Raw genomic sequence first — 17,887 nt, 5'->3', positions numbered from 1 at the left:
AAGTATTGACTAAACATAGCCTTAGCTTAGAGCCTACTATATAAAAATGACATGTACTGTATGTAATATGTTTACATGTACTACATTTCCAAAGAAATGATCAAATTGCTAGACCAAACCTTCCAGTATCTTCAGAATGGATTGCAGAACTTTACTTAACATTCTGGGTTCACAAAGAGTCCTCTCGAATCATCTAGTGAAATGTAACCGTCATCCTTCAGAGAGGTTGGACACAATTATGTATGTAGTTGCAAAGACAATAATTATAATTGTATAACCTTTATTGAATTATATGCTTTTCTTACATATTATATTGATCATATAGTAAGCATCAATAAAAGGCATCAGAATCATCACCTTTAAAATAAACAAACAACTCACAAATACAAAAGAGGTCTGTGCCCTTTGTACTTGTATGACAAAAACTATTCATATACACTGGTTCCGCCAATAAAAGCATACAGATTACATCCTTTGCATTTCAAAATGAATACACTAAGAGAAAACACCATCAACACTAGATTACTACAAATACACCAAATACTACCCTATTTTTAAAAAAAGTACAATTTAGGCATTTAGCAGACGCTCTTGATCCAGAACCCAATCATAGTTTCACAATACATGCTCTAACCAAGATTTATCCCATTCCCATTTATTAGTACATAATACAGTTTGATATTTATTTAAATGTATCTTTAGGGCTGATATATAAAAATGCCTGTTTAACAGCATCATTTTTACACAGGACATTCATTATTAGCCAAATATATGTTTTCTGCTTATGTAGTGTTTGGGGTATTTTGGAATCATTTGGACATTGGTGAAAACACCAGCCTTTTCCTCAGTGTGACCTTCTTAAACTCGGGCATCTGAATTGCGTCCTCCGTTTTCTTTAGAATTACCAGTTCTCCCACCTTCTGGCTCACCTCATTGTTGACCCGAAGTAGAATGGTACAGAGGTCATCACCGCTGTAACAAACACACAACATTTAGAACACGCTAACAAGTCACCACCACTGCCACAGGCACTTGACTGAATTGCGGTCAATTAAACAATGTATGCAGCAATTGTCAAATATGGTAAGGTCTAAAAGATATTGTGGACAAAGTTTTACTTAGCATTCCTTAATTAATAATATATTCATATATCATCTTATATTTTATTCATAATTTTAATTAGTATTTTGAGAGATACCTGTGACAGCCTTCTTTTAGCTGTTTACACACAGACTGCATGAACCAGGTCCCGTTTGTGTTTCTAAATGACATACAATTCTCCACGGTGGACATGGCGACCAGGAAATCTGCATCTACAGGAATGAGCAGCAGCTTGACCACTGGAGCGTCCTCTTGAAGTTCTGGGATGTTGTCTGCAGCGAGACTGCGAGACTGAATGCGGTTACCCTGGCAGGCCTGAATGAAGAACACTTTGGGCTTACCCACAAGGACATTGCAGTTCTGTCCATTGAAAGTCTCAGTTATGTCTTTAATGTAGACGGACCCCATATCTGTTCCTTTAACACAACCCTCATTTCCGTGACTCATAATGCAGCAAACAAAGGCATCTCCGTGCTGTGGAACATCATTAACATTTAGGTCAGTGAACGCCCAGCCGGACCATTCCTTAACACTGGACCGCTGCAGCCCAGTGAGGTCCTTCGAAGAGAAGCGTTTCAGTGACTCCTCCATTTGGCCCTTGGTTTGGTCTTTACACATCAACACCCTGAAACCCAGCGAGCTGAATGTACGTGCCAAATCACCTGCAGGGGTGGAAACAAACAACCTTGATTCAAAGGCTTCAAGCACCAAACATTCAGAGCATAGTGTTTACTTTTCACATACAGTATACATTTTAGATGTTAAGTTGACACCCTTGTCAAGAGCAGTTAACAACAAGTGCAGCCATTGAGCGATCTTCAATTTGTAAACATGTAAGAAACGATGAGGGATAGTATCCAAAAAACATTCATACCAGCATCCTTGTCTGTTCCATTTCGTATATGTTTGGGATCCTTAAAGTTCTCATTGTGCATGATCACACAGAGACCTGTAGGTTTGCTGTTCAACTTGTACTGCTCATCTGGGTGAAAAAGATAAACACATTTACATTCCAAAAGATATAACCAATTATCGTTGAGGTAGCCAATACCACACCTTATTGCCACTAGTATGAAATGTTACACAAATCACTCCACTTCCTAAACACACAGAAAATGTGGAAATGCAGCGTGAAGCCTGCATGCCATTGACAGAGTTAATGCACATGTCAGGGGACATCTCCATACATGCGCATAAAAGCGTTAACAATAACAAGGACTTGCGCTGATGCCTGATGGCAATGTGGGCATAATCTGAGCACACAAACACACTGGTATCTCCACGTTAGGGCATGTGACGTGCTGATTTGTTCTGAAGTTGTGCATGTCCATATTTGGGCTCATAACACCACTAACCGTAGTCCGGCGTGGCCAAATCGACAAAAAATAGTTCTGCACTGGTTCCCATTGGTTTCAACTGACTGTTTAGCCATATTTAAAAATGGCGCAGACCATGTCCTGAAATGTCTAGGCAGAAGAATCAGCTTATTGCGTTGATTATGTGTGAAGAATGTCCTGTCAATATATGGGACATTGCGAGTAGGCCTATATACTTTATGAATACAGAATGCCGGATAAGGAGTACTGGAGCACACAGGCAGTTGAAGCCTTTTTATTGCAGGTGCAGACCAGGCCAGGCACTAAAAACTTTTTAGTCAGTTTCATTGAACTTTAACAAGGTGCATTGCACTTGTTAAAGTTCAATGAAACTGAAACAAAAGGACATACAAATGTTCTCTTTGCTCATTGAATTAGTTTCTAGTATTCGATTTCAGCATAAAATATACAGGTCAGACACAAGTCAGTTTTCTTACCTGCAGTTTTACCAGGTGCGTCCATACCTGAGACATTTGAAAGAAAATATTAATTAGGTGACTTGATATGGTTACAGAAATTTATTTCATGTTCATAATGTGAAGAAGGCAAGCAGCCTCAATTGGCAACAGTAGACCCAATGTACTGCTTCAGAAAATTGTGATCAGGGAAGAATGTGAAAGTCTGGGAATCTTAAGGTAAAGGTGCACTGCACTTGTTTAAAGTTTAATAGCACTGTTGACTAAGATAAATAATAATCAAGCAAGAATTTGATCATATTGTCCATGTCATTATTCTGTAGGTCTTGGTTTGATTTGAAGTAAAGTTCTTACCTGTTGCCTGGGTACTCTGAGGTCTTTCCACACCTGAGACTTTTGAGAGAAAACAATAATCACCATCAAAAGCTATGTCAAACACTAGATTACTGCTAAAAAAAAGATAATATCCTTGACACTAATAGTCATTAGTGCTGTCATTATTAATAATTAATTAATATTATTGTATTTATGTTAACATAAAAAATGTGAACCAAATGACATTAATCAGCAACAACATAAATGATAATGATCATTAGCAATGAGGGTAATGTGACAACAATAATAATGTGTAATCTAACGGTTATCTCTACGGTGACACTGGGGGGGGGTTGGTGTAGGGCATGGGTGTCAAACTCAAGGCCCGCGGGCCAAATGTGGCCCGCCATGTCATTTAATGTGGCCCGCCTGCCTCAAGTCAAAATATAGGCTTATAAGTAAGGCTGCATGATATATCGAACATGTACCTTCATCAGAGTGGAGAATATAAGTATAAATCAAGTTGAGCAAAGCCACTCTTCTCTGCCCCTCTCTCTAATAACAGACACAGTTAACGATTGCTTGTTAAGTGCCTGCCAGACAGACAATCAGATGAAATGAAGGCAGGTGTAGAGTAGAGTGTAGACTAGTGAACTGAACATGTTCTCTTTATATCAAGTACTTCATACCAGCCCCTTGAAACTACTTCTCCACAAATCCAAATGGATTTCATTTTCCATCCTGAATGGCAGTAACAATGAGAACTGAGAAGATCTCCACAAAGGTTTACTCATCAAAACTGATTATATAACTGTAACCATCAAAGCATGCACTCAACATAATGGTTATGTGACCATGGCATGTGCATAATATAAAATGTTATACGTTTTATCTGATATTGATTAATATGGGGGGTGGGTTCAATTAATCGATTATTAATCGGCAGAGCTGTCGACTATTCAATTTGGCTGATGTTCACTTTGTGGCATCCCTACAAGTTACAACAAGTGAGTAAGTGACTATCTCTCTTCCATACTGGTGTGTGGCGTCTCTTGCGTGATATGATGAAGTAGAACGGTGCCGTGCACATTATAGGGACAAAGTCGTGTGTGTGTGTGTGTGTGTGTGTGTGTGTGTGTGTGTGTGTGTGTGTGTGTGTGTGTGTGTGTGTGTGAATGTGTGAAGACCCATCTTCTCTTTCTGTCATAGTGACATTGTCCTGCATCAGATCATGTCCAAATCAGGTTCTCCAATCTCCAGTAGCCTCTTCAGTTTTTTGAAGATTTTTTGAGTGGTGCAACCACTCCCTTACGGAGGTGTGTGTGGCTGGCTGGGTCTGAGCACTATGTGTGTGGCTTGCTGGCTGGCTGGGTCTGAGCACTATGTGTGTGGCTTGCTGGCTGGCTGGGTCTGAGCACTATGTGTGTGGCTGGCTGGCTCTGAGCACTATGTATGTGGCTTGCTGGCTGGCTGGGTCTGAGCACTGTGTGTGGCTGGCTGGCTGGCTGGCTGGGTCTGAGCACTATGTGTGTGGCTTGCTGGCTGGCTGGGTCTGAGCACTATGTGTGTGGCTTGCTGGCTGGCTGGGTCTGAGCACTATGTGTGTGGCTTGCTGGCTGGCTGGCTGGGTCTGAGCATAGATAGATAGATAGATAGATAGATATTATAGCAGTGACTGACTGAAGGGCCTCCCACACCGTCTGCGAACGCCGCGCGTCAAAACAGCCGCCTCCATCATTTTCAATGAACCTATCGCACACCGGCGGCGTCCGACGTGCGCTGACGCGCCGCGTCGGACGGAGCCGGTGTGTGTTGGGCTTGAGACATCGAGCGTGCGTCCGCAACTGGTTGTGGCCCCCATCAAGTGACCTTTTGACCAATGCGGCCCTCGCCCCAAATGAGTTTGACACCCCTGGTGTAGGGTGTAATTCTCGTATCTGACTTTTGTTTTGTGAATCTGTTAATGTAATGAGTATTACGATTCATGTTCTGTTGTAAGTAGGATAGGCATTTATAAGCTTTTAGCTTCTGCCTACTCCTTTTGATCATCTTCATGTTTTGTTTTCATAACAGCTTACATTCATTGTCTTTAAATATTGTGTTTGAAACTGAAGGATGATCAAATAAAACTAAACTAAACTAACTAAACTAAACAAATCAGAAAATCTAATTTAAATGTTTAAATGTTCAACTTTATTATCCATTAATCTATTGACTGTTGACGACTAAAGACTTGGCTTTTACATACAGGTAGTTATTTGTGTTAGGTCCTGTCTTTTGATTTGTCTCATATTGGCCGGTTGTTTGAATGATGAATGTTTTATTAATTTGTCTTTTGATTGATAAATGTTTGTGTTTTATTGAAATTACTGTTATGCTATTACTGTTCAATAATTTATGTATATTACCGTCTGTGGAAGGTGTTCTATGAATAAAATTTTACTTACACAGTAGGCCTATGTGGGATTTATTCTTTTTTAACATCACAAATTCATTTTGATTCAGGTAGGCCTATATAGTGGTTCATGTATGTTTTGTGTAGATCATTTGACTAAATGATTATGTTTGTCTGTATAGAGCTGCCGTGCTTATTTGTGCTGATGTTGTGCATGTCCATATTTGGGCTGATAACACCTGCACTAACAGCCACTATTCTTTGAGAAACATATGGATTTTTCGGGGTGTGGCCCGACGTGGCCAAATCCGCCATTATTGTTTAGGGCTAAAGACCATTGGAATTGCATTACGGAACCTACAATTTAAGTTTTTCTATTTGTCCTACAGCAACACCTATGGTCAAGTATTGCAGTGTTGGGAACTGCAAAAACAGCAGCAATTGACTCAAATTGACTTTTTCCTTGTTCCCCAAACACAAAAAGGAACCGGAGAGAAGAGCAATTACACTCACATACAGGTATTTCGTGGCACGAACTGGGTGACATTTGAAAACTAAAAAGTCGATAAAACAACAGTTTAACTAACGATGAAAACTAGGAATTTGACTTTTGGTAACTACTGCACTGGTTCCCATTGGTTTAGCCCTATTTCAAAATGGCACAGACCACGTCCTGAATGAAACGTTGTATAATGTGTAGGTAGAAGAATCAGCTTATTGCGTTGATAATGCATCAAGAATGTCCTGTCAATATATGAAACATTGCGAGTAGGCCTACTTTATAGTATATGAATACAGAATACCCACTACTGGAAGTAATAAGGAGCACTGGAGCACACAGGCAGTTGAAGCCTTTTTTATTGCAGGTGCAGACTAACAATTTTGATGATATTACAACTTCTTCAGTGTCAAACAAACAAACAGGCAGTGGTTATGACCTCTATCGTCTGCATTCCAATTATACAGAATGTGTGGCTGAAACAGATTGTGCAGCCAGTTAGAAATCAAACTAGAATGTTACATCATCAAAACACGGGGTGCATACTTAGTTTAGACTAGTCATTGGTTAGACATGGGTTAAGGTTAAGTTTAGGTGTGCTGCCCCGTGGGAGGTTAGGGTTAGGGTGAGGGTTTGAGATAGGTTGTAGTTGTAGGACTAATGACTGGTCTAACCAATGACTAGTCTAAACCAAAAACTGTCTAAACTAAGTACTGCACCCCAAAACACTCTGTTGATGCGGGTTCTTGAAAGCCTGGGTACCGAGGCTATAGCTAGACAGTTGTGTTGGGAAAGCACACACTCATTAAAGGTACAGCTTTGCTTGAATTAGAGGCTTGTAAGTTTATTGTTTTTGGTGAATTACCTATTTTGGAATTTTTTTGGAACCAATATTTTTGAACGCCTTGAAGAAATAAATCTGCATAATTGAAGTGCCCTCATCCAAAGAACTCATTCACACTCCTTCCTCTAGCAGGAAGTCTATATCATCGGGTTCTAGGTCTTCGTCTAACTCTGCAAGCTTGGCGTGTAAGTGGGCAGCTGTGGCGTTTCTCCTCTGTTGTTTTCTCCAAAGGTACAGCATTTGATAAACTCTGTCCACGTGGTCCCGTGGATGGTTCTCCGCAATCTGCTGCAGTTTAACCTCGCTGATACCCAGAGATATGCCAATTCTCCTCCACGCATTTCCAATTTTATTAGCCACCTGCATCAGCTGCTTCTCTGTGACGATTTTGGAGTCTGTGAAAGTGTGAGGGAGTTAGGGAATTATGGTACCACGTTTCTACAATGGACCTTATTGCAGATCCAATTTTACACTGAGTTACACTGAGGATTTTAATTGTGATAGGAATCGTTCATAGTGTCTTGATGTTCCTTTTCCCGATGTAAAGACAAACAGGTCGCAGCCCAATTTACGTTACACGAATGATGACCTAATAAGCAGTTATTAATAATTTGTTTATAATTAGAAATAATATGTGTACATTAGGGTCTAATAAGAAATCAGATAACAAAGCCTATAAGAGTTATTAGTTCTTTATGTTCTTTATATTATTATTATTATTACCATGAATTACATCAAGTTACTACAAATAATTACGACCTATTGGAACACCCCCCCCCAACTCCTTCCCCACTATCGTCATGAGATTATATTGGCTTCATTAGAAATAATATGTTCTTATTAGGAACACATTACCGCTCTTTAGGTAAAACAGTACCGTAAATTATACATCAGCAATATTCCGGTAATACCAGTAAGACGCCTGAGGGCGATGGCCATACATGGAGTGTGTCTTGAGTGTACAGGGTCATATGGAATGTCAGAACAGGTCAACTCCATATATGGAGATCTAAGGGTGGCAGCGGGGCCAGTGTCTTGAATGTACAGGGTTTGATCAGGGCCCAGGTAGGGCTGGGCCTTAATTTTCGGGCCTGTTGAGAAATCTAGTTTTCGCCGGCTGCCGGGCGCGGCTGCTCAAATAACTTTAGTCCATGTTTTGATCCAATCGAATCGTTGGCTGCAGCTCGTTAGCATAACAGTCAAAGTGGGACAGTGGCCGCGGACATTTTGAAGATGCGAGTGCATCCACTTTCACTCTATGTGCTGCTTTCAGCGGCGCAATGAATGATACTCGCGGTCGGGTTTTTTCACCACCGACCGAGAGAACAACAACCGGTCAAGACACCACACACAGCATTTTGTCATTGTAACATCCGGTTACGGATATTTGGCACTTCAAAATAAGGGTTGCACACGATAAAACCTTGGCAATGCGCAATAGATAGATGAATTAATCCTGGCGGTCAAACGATAATATTGATGACATCAGGGATCTATATGGGCTTAATTGCGACAGCATTCGTCGCATTTACTATGACATCCCTGATGATGCCACGAGACCCCTGGGTAAAGGCATGTCATATGAAATTGGTAGGATATTTTCAAGTGTACAAGCAATTAAAAACAATGTTGCAAGTTAGATGCTTAAGCCATTTAAACAGTGCATGAGCACCGGTAGGCCTATATGCGAGGATTTGCGCTGCCTGAGCTGGAATCCTATGGCTGGAATAGTTTCAGGCATTTGAGGGAGACTGCAGTGCTGCAGCTAGAGAGTCATGTCTCCTGTCTCCCAACGACAAGATAAACCCAACGCGTCGCTCGAATGCCAAATGTGCCGAGCCAGCGCAAGTGGGGACCGCATAGGTAGTCTAACCCAGCCAGCCCACCACCACATAAGGTTTAGGCTGCATCCGCATCTATAGGTAGGCTAACCCAGCCAGCCCACCACATAAGGTTTAGGCTGCATCCGCATCTATAGGTAGGCTAACCCAGCCAGCCCACCACCACATAAGGTTTAGGCTGCATCCGCATCTATAGGTACTAGGTAGGCTAACCCAGCCAGCCCACCACATAAGGTTTAGGCTGTAGGCTAACCCAGCCAGCCCACCACCTATAAGGTTTAGGCTGTAGGCTAACCCAGCCAGCCCACCACCACATAAGGTTTAGGCTGTAGGTAGGCTAACCCAGCCAGCCCACCACCACATAAGGTTTAGGCTGCACATTCATTGACAGCCCGGCCACTGCAGCGAGGGGGTGAGGCGGGCAGTGAGGGAGTGGGGGAACAAGTGTTATTGTCCCACTTTATTTTTTCTTTCTAGTGCAACCCCAAAGTTTGCCAGTCTACTTGCTCCACAGTTTTGGCATCACACAGTTGAGTCAAATTCACCGGCTTCATCTGGAATCGTGCGGTTGCTTTTTGCTAAGAGTTTAATTAAATTTCCCCCATTGACCCACTCACATTCAAGTATATTTTTCTCAGAAACTTTAAAGGCTAAAGTTACAACACTGGGAGGGGAGGTTCATAATTACAAAAATGATATTAATTACCGGTAATTACATGAAAAATGCATCGGCCGGCTTCATGGTTGTGCTATAACAGCCTACTTTACGTTTGGCCTATAATTCATGAACCGTAGGTCGTGAATGAAAAAAATATATTTTACCCTGGATTCCTTGGGGCATGACGCATCCCCATGTGTCAGGATAGAGTTTCCGCTATTTTGAATTTCCTTTGTAACCGTTTGTCGCAAAAACATGATTTGTGAGGGATAAATCTCCTTAAATTACTTACACGTTACACATTATTATACATCACAGGGGTGTGTTACTTGGTCTTCAACAAGATGGGATGTTTCAGAACATCATAGAATGTTCAGATTGCTTTTTTCCCCTTTGGAGTTATTTTATCAAGCAGCATTCTTATTTGGGCATTACAGATTTCATTATACTGCTCCTGTTTGAGCATCCTCATCTATTATAACCCATTCTGACCGGGCACCCATTTTGGTGTTTAGCATCATGTTATGCTTTACCTATTGAAAAATAGCAGATCTACAAGCTCATATCGCGCCACCGAGTGGCGCGATACGAGCTTGTAGGTCTGCTATTTTTGAAAAATTCGAAGAACGACTGACATTTTTAGAATCTGATCTCAGGTCAGAATGGGTTATTCAGACCAGTGTGTGTCCGGTGGAAACCTCGTATGAATCTGATCTCAGGTCAGAATGGGATAAGCTGAACCTCTGTGACGTGCTGAATTAGGGCATTCCTTCACAAATTCATCATGTCTGTCAAAAAAGGACTATGTTACTTGATTTCTGTCCTCAGAAATGTAAAGGTGCATTGCACTTGTTCAAGTTCAATAGTGACTGAAACAAAAGGACATCAAATACAAATGCTCTCTTTGCACATTGAATTAGTAGTTCTAGTAGTTTGATTTCAGCGTCAAATATACAGGTCAGAGAGAAGTCCGTTTTCTTACCTGCAGTCTTACCAGGTGCGTCCACACCTGAGACATTTGGAAGAAAAGATAAATTAATTTCATGTTCCTAATGTGAAGAAGGCAAGCAGCCTCAAAACAGTAGACACAATGTACTCCTTCAGAAAATTGTATAATCTCAGGGAAGAATCTGAAAGTCTGGGAATCTTAAGGTAAAGTTACACTGCACTTGTTAAAGTTTAATAGCACTGTTGAATGAGAAAAATATGAATGATGATTGTTTTATAATTTTTTCTTTTAATATATCATTAATACGCTTTTGTGTTTTATTTCAATTGCATGTTATGGTAAACAGTAATGTATGTATATTACTGTCTGGGTGCTCTATGAATACAATTGTCTTACTATTAGGTGTACAGAATGTGTGGGATTTATTAATATTACATCAAGCATGAATTTGATCATTGTCCATTTCAATATTATTTGATTTCAGGGTCAAATATATACAGTAGGTCAGATACAAGTAAAGTTCTTACCTGTTGCCTGAGGTCTTTCCACACCTGAGACTTTAGAGAGAAAACAATAATCACCATCAAAAGCTGGGCCAAACAATAGATGACTAAAACACAATCATTGAAGAATCAGAAAATCTGATTTAAATGTTAAACCGTATTCATCCATTAATCTGTTACATTTAAAAAGACTCACCTGTTTAGTCAGGCTATTTAGTTATTTGTTTTTAGGTCCTATTATTATTCATTTGTCTTTTGATTTTAACATTGTAAGCTTTTGTGTTTTATTTAAATTACTGTTCACTATTAAGAGACCACACCTCTACTTAAGTTTGACAATGTATTGAAACAAAATCAGATTAATGTGGAATGGGATGAGGAGCTGACGTTGTTGCTCTACTCGGGGTGTAGTCGTTCGTCTCTGCTCCGTCACTGCCCTGACGGGATTCCTAGACTGGGCTGTATTTTGCGTGTCTTAAGTACCAGGTCTTATTCCCTAACTTGAGTAAACTAAAGACCTGGAGGTGTGATCAATGCTCTTTGGCCACTCAGAATAGCCAAATGGCATACATCACGCCTCCAGGTCTTTAGTTTACTCAAGCAAAATACAGCCCCTAGAGTCTAGGAATCTGTCTATTCCTAGAGGAATAGAACGAAGAGCGTGAATGGAGGAGGAGATTGGGGCCATATCCACTACTTCACTACATCACATTTGTGATGACGGCTATCGCCGTTTTTAGGCAAAAATAATTCTTGGAATGGATTCAGAATCATGAAAACCCCCTAGTTTGACATGTCGCATGATGAAATTTAGTATTGGTTGTCTATGGTGTGGTATACAAAAATGACCATAACCTTTTTTCACAATATTTCCGTATAGGGAGGTACTAGGGTGGTCTACTGTAGACTCTAAATTATTGTACCTGTCCGACCTCATAAACCTGTAAACATGTAGGCTACTGTATCCTCTCTTCACCTACCTCTATTTGCCAGATCATTCCTCCCGATCTTCCTCAAAACCTTGATCATGATCTCCTGAGCATCATTCGGGTATTCCGCCATAATCAGGTTGACAACTTTCTGCCTAGAATTAGCCTCCTCCACTTCGCCCTGTGCTAGTGGCCTCAAGTTGCCTACAACGTTTTCAGGCTGATGCAGATTCCACTTAAACTCCTCTAACTGCGCTGCTGTCAGCTCTTTCAGAGTTTGCAAGACATGACCAGACATGGTTGATTCCTAGTAGCCTACAAACAGAGGATGTTAAGTCAGTTTCATTCTCTTATACTGCTTTAAGACTGAACACAAGCTTGAGTTGAAGTTATTGTGCAAGTCAGAGAACACAACAAGTTACTGAACAAACACCCCAACAATGTTTATTATGGGAATATAGAAGTATATCTAACGCTTTTTTAAATCAAATAAATATCACATACTGACACAAGTGACACAAAAGGTAATATGTCTAACTGCCTGTACACACACACACACACACACACACACACACACACACACACACACACACACACACACACACACACACACACACACACACACACACACACACACACACACACACACACACACACACACACACACACACACTTATTGTACTGAGGCCTACTATCAAAATCTTAGGATATAAATTGTATTATGCCATTTAAACAGTTTTGTATTTATTTTGTTAACCATATGGGATGTCACACAAACTTTGGTTCTGCCTATATATTCAATGGGAACGGAGCATTTATTGAATTATCTTATTAAAGTTACACTCTTTTCCCTTCACTCCATTGAGTACAATATTGAGCTTAGAATTAATCCATCAAAGTAAAAATACTTACGTTGTCTTTTGCCAATTTATGAAGTTAAAATAAACCTTCCTTGCGTGTGCTCTCGATCAAGCCTTATGAAGCAGTCTTAAATGAGCAAGAGTTTCCTGGTTTGTGTCTGACAAAAGTCACAAAAACGGAAAGTGAAAGTATGAAAGTATGTTCAGCAAATGTGTGTATGCACGTGTGGCTCATTCGAGCACCACGAGATTCAGGATTCAAGGTACAAGGTTGTACTTGATTGTTACGTCTTGTGTACATAAGAGTGAAACTTATTTTGGATTGACTTCCTTCAAAAAAATGCAGCAGTTTACAGCATGACAACAGTTATTTTTTATTTAATGATGAAAAAGCATTTATTTTCTTCCCCAGTATAGCTGCTACCTAACTTGTGCAAGCAAAGTTCACAGTGTATTCGTTGTACAAGTACAACATTTTAGTATGTACAACACAGTATATTGTATTATGTATACACCACTGAGTTGCTCTATAGTGCCATCCTGATGGAGAATCGTTCCTTACTGAGCACATCATTCTAGATAACGCATGGTTATTATACAGAGTGCTAGCTTTGCAGACTACAGTATTTGAGGACAGGATGGCAGAAAGCTGTGCCTGCGGAACAGGAGGTGGTGAGTGATTAGATAATGAAGGGCATAGCAGGGTAAACAAAACAATACAGTCCTGTCTAATCAGCATCATGAACTACCTTGATTAATGGATTAAACTCTAGTACAGCTGAATCGTAAGAATGTTCCACAGGCATACCTTGTCGCCAAATCCTGTCCTCAAATACTATACTCAGGTATAACAGGTACTGTCACCCATATTCCATTTCGCCAGCAATCTGTTTAATAACCTATCTAAAAATCTGAGTGGGATTATTTGATTCCATCTTTATATATATATATATATATATATAACCTTGTAATATATATATATAATTTATTCAGGTCAGGTTATAAAAATTGTTAGTTGTCACTCGTTTTCTCGATTGTCGTTCTCTCTGCATGTACTGTACTTTTTCAGACTTTGCACTTTTTGATAAGCACACACCTAGTTTATAAACTCAAACAGATTAATCATCAACTCATGGTTGTGTTTTAGACGGGTAGCAATGATTCCACGCCGGGTCGCTAATGACAGGGTTGCCACACACATACACCAGTCACACCTTAGACAGTATATACTCTAAGGGTCACACCTGCAGTCAGCAGGGAGGATGGGGGGGAGTGGCAATGGAGAGGGAGGAGAGGAGAGATATGCCTTATCAGTCCAGCCATATACCATACCAGCCATGTAAGTCAGTTTCACTATAGTCCGGCAGCCGACAGGCTGCTTTTGTTTAAAGTGAGACATTTGGTATATACTCTTTTTTATTGGCCTAAAATACTGTCTATATACTGTACGTTCATGAATCCACTTGCTGACTGGCTGTTAGTATTGGGCAATTTTGTTTTTCATTAACATCCTATGGCTGGCAAAAATGTCAAACTTTCTTTTTGCTTTGCCTTTACGTAGCATGTAACATGTCAAACTAGGGGGTTTTCATGATGCTGAATCCATCCCAAGCATTACAAAAAGCACTCATTGGGCTAAAAATGGACAGAGACGTCATGACAAATGTGATGAGGTCAACATGGCTGTTTTTAGCCTATGGAATGTATTGTGTGCAAAACTAATGCTTGGAATGGATTCAGGATCATGAAAACCCCCTAGTTTGACATGTTACATGTTACTTAAAGCAAAAGGAAAGTTTGAAACTGAAAAGTGATAGGCTCTAGGCTGGCTGATCTGTTGCTCTGTCTTGCTCATGGACACGTACATCTCCTTCTCTTTGTTGTTTTCTTCAACCATGTCACACGTGAATATGCATGGTGAATGGAAGGAGTATGTAACATAACATGTACGTCTCTTCAACTTCCCTTTTTTCAGGGGACATTGCATAGAATCTGCGACATATTTACAGTGTCTAACCTGAGTCCACCAGATGGAGGTTAACAATATACAGTAGCAGAGCATACAAGGAAATACATTAAAGACAGTAAGGTTACATTCACGATTCATGTGGATTCATGTGAACTCCTTCAAAACCGCTCTCAAAGGGCACCTACGGACGGCTGCAATTTGAAACTGGCCCCCATAAAAAAAATCTTAAAGCACAGCATTCCTTGTAAATTGCATAGCCTATACTTTCACTTTCAATTGTTGGGGACTGTTTCTGGGAAAGGGCCTGGTCGATCTGAAATATATGAGGAATTGAGGATATTGCTCATCTGGATACCATGAAGACCAAACATCCTACAAAGATGTTGGCCTCAATCGCCCCATCGCTCTGAAGCCTTCAAGCCTCACATTGCAAATGAACCTCCTTGCAAAAACTATGAACCAACCAACCAACCAACCAACCAACCAAAAAACTACTGATGATTATCGGTTGTCGGTTGATATAACATTTGAAGCGGGTGCACACCATAGGGTTTTCCACCGGGAGAGACGAATTCCTAAATGTATAAAGCAACCCTAACCCTTTCTTTTTTTTGAAAGATTTGTTTTTGGCTTTTGTGCCTTTGTTGATAGTTACAGGGAAGATTGACAGGAAAGAGGGAGAGAGAGACATGCAACGGGACTCTAACACACGACACGCTGTCAGACCATAGCCTATTCCTATTGTATATGTGGCGCATGCGCCTGGACCACTAGGCCAGCAGACGCCCCAGCCATAACTTTTGAGTGTGCGTGCGTGTGCTGAAAATAACCGATCTACAAGCTCACAACTGCGACATGTTGTGAGCTTGTAGATCTGCAGTTTTCAAGGCGATTTTTCAAAATCACACCCGTGTGAATTGAGGGGCACTCTTATCATACATCATCATGCATCAAATTTCGGCCACTCACAATTCCGTCTTCACTTTTCTGCCCTCACTTTTATCTTCAATATGTACTTTGCTCAGCCAATCAAAGCATTGCTATTTTCGTCTACACTGATGCCCACAACCCCACATATCATTTGGTATGATCTTAATAATAATAATACAACTATATTTGTATAGCACCTTTCATGACATGAAATGCAGTGCTTTACAGAGCAATAAAGAAAAAAGAAAAGCAAAAGCTAAAGTTAAATATAATAAATAACATAAAACAACAATAAAATAGGCAGTGAATGAGTCAAAACAGTGATTTTTTCTTTTTTTATGGGGGCCAGTTTCGAGTTGCAGCTATCCGTAGGTGCCCTTTGAGAGCGGTTTTGAAGGAGTTCACATGAATCCACATGAATCTTGAATGTAACCTTACTGTAAGTGTAAACCTTTAATGTGTGTCCTTGTATGCTCTGCTACTATATATTGTGAACTTGTGAATCAATACCGCCTCCATCAGGTGGACTCAGGTTAGACAGTATAGGTATATGTGCCATGCCTGCTTTCAGTGTAAATGTGTTGCAGCTGTAAATGCAGTCAACAAGATGGATGCAGCTCAGTGGTGCAAATAGTACAAATCATTGTACAAAGTACAAATCACTGTAAATATGTCGCAGATTCTATGCAATGTCCCCTGAAAAAAGGGAAGTTGAAGAGACGTACATGTTATGTTACATACTCCTTCCATTCACCATGCATATTCACGTGTGACATGGTTGAAGAAAACAACAAAGAGAAGGAGATGTACGTGTCCCTGAGCAAGACACAGCAGCAGATCAGCCAGCCTAGAGCCTATCACGTTTCAGTTTTCACTTGGTTAGAATTAGAATTATAGGTGTCGCTTACATTAACATTATAGATTATATGCGTTCTATATATGATAGCTGTAAATGATGTTTACATAGATTTATGCTTTTATTTGACTATATCCTACATGTGTTTCTGTCTCCCTTCACACATGGTTGACAAAGGTGTTCTGTATTAAGGCTAATGAAGGGATGTTCTGTCTTCGATATGGGAAGTGGTATAGGCCAGAATTGAATAGTCAACTTGCACATACAGTATCGACGGTACTTCACTTGCTCATACTATATCAGCACTTCACTTTCACATACAATTTGCACATACTTCACTTACACATACATTCATACTACACTTGCACGTAGGTTGTTAAGGTATGGTATGGTTAGGGTTAGGCATAGTTTTACTGGGGTTAAGTTTAGGAATAGGGTTAGGTTTAGACATATAGTTTTACTAATGATACAGTTAGGAATAAGGTTGGTTTAACCGTTTAAGCATAATTTACTATAGGTTACTTTAGGAATACCAGGCTGAGCAGTTCCTCCGGCTGTACGCCCGGAGTGAGTTGGTAAATGGGCGACTCATTTGGTATTATTCGGTACCAAAATCTGGCTAATAGCTAAAAAACAAATAACTATATGACGTTCATACTTGGTACATATAACCCATTGTACTTTAAACCCGTTTAGATTGGAATTATTACTGCAGTAGCCTACCTCTGACTCACCCACCAGAGGCCACATATCGCTGTACATCACATATGGTCTCAGACAAAACAGTTGGAATTGAAAATGGGGCGGGTGTAAATGAACAGTATTGCGGGTTAGGCTAGCAGCTTCCATGGGACATTTGCGGTCGTACTGGCTAAATATGGCATTAAAAGAATATCAAATATCATAGTTACTGGAAAGGAGCCAGCTGAGGTGGTTTGGTCATCTGGTTAGGATGCCTCTCCGGCGCCTCCCTAGGCATAAAAGGGATACAGGCAGACAGATATCTATGTGTTATAACAACGGATATAATGGCTTTTTCATAACGGGGTGGGCCATGCATTCCTGATTCCGATTGTTCCCAACTTGCATTGTTCCCAAGTAGGCCGGTGCCAACACAGGTCTTGAGAATATAACTTTTAACAAAGTATTGGAATTAGTGTGACAGGTAGTCTATATTTCCAGAATCATGGTATGCAGTATGAATGAACCATTTTGTTAAGTGTGAGTATTACTTTTTCAAACATTGTTTAGAAGTGTTATAAACTAAATAAGATTGTGAGATTATTCATCCCTGTGGAGAAATGCAAAAACTGCTCCAATGTGTATACTCCACCCCGTGACTTCATGTAGCATTCAAATCGATGGCAAAATAAACGTGTGTGTGTGTGTGTGTGTGTGTGTGTGTGCGCGCGATTTTTGTAATTCATAACACAAAACACAACCCAA

At 40.3% G+C, this 17,887-nt stretch overlaps 1 protein-coding gene across 1 annotated transcript; it reads right to left on the bottom strand.

The window, feature by feature from the left end:
- Positions 1-809: 809 nt before the first annotated feature.
- On the bottom strand, positions 810-2,939 carry LOC308323286 (caspase-8-like; the record flags this gene model as incomplete). Its single annotated transcript, XM_080775009.1, has 4 exons — positions 810-972; positions 1,199-1,763; positions 1,976-2,083; positions 2,915-2,939. The coding sequence occupies 4 exons, from the start codon at positions 2,937-2,939 to the stop codon at positions 810-812; spliced, it is 861 nt and encodes a 286-aa protein (XP_080631135.1).
- Between the last annotated feature and the right edge of the window lie 14,948 nt (positions 2,940-17,887).

This window comes from Protomyctophum bolini (genome assembly GCF_963924005.1).
Source record: "Protomyctophum bolini genome assembly, chromosome: 11".
NCBI lineage: Eukaryota > Metazoa > Chordata > Actinopteri > Myctophiformes > Myctophidae > Protomyctophum > Protomyctophum bolini.
The sequence above is the reverse complement of the archived record's forward strand: the minus strand, read 5'-3'. Positions and strand labels throughout refer to the sequence as shown.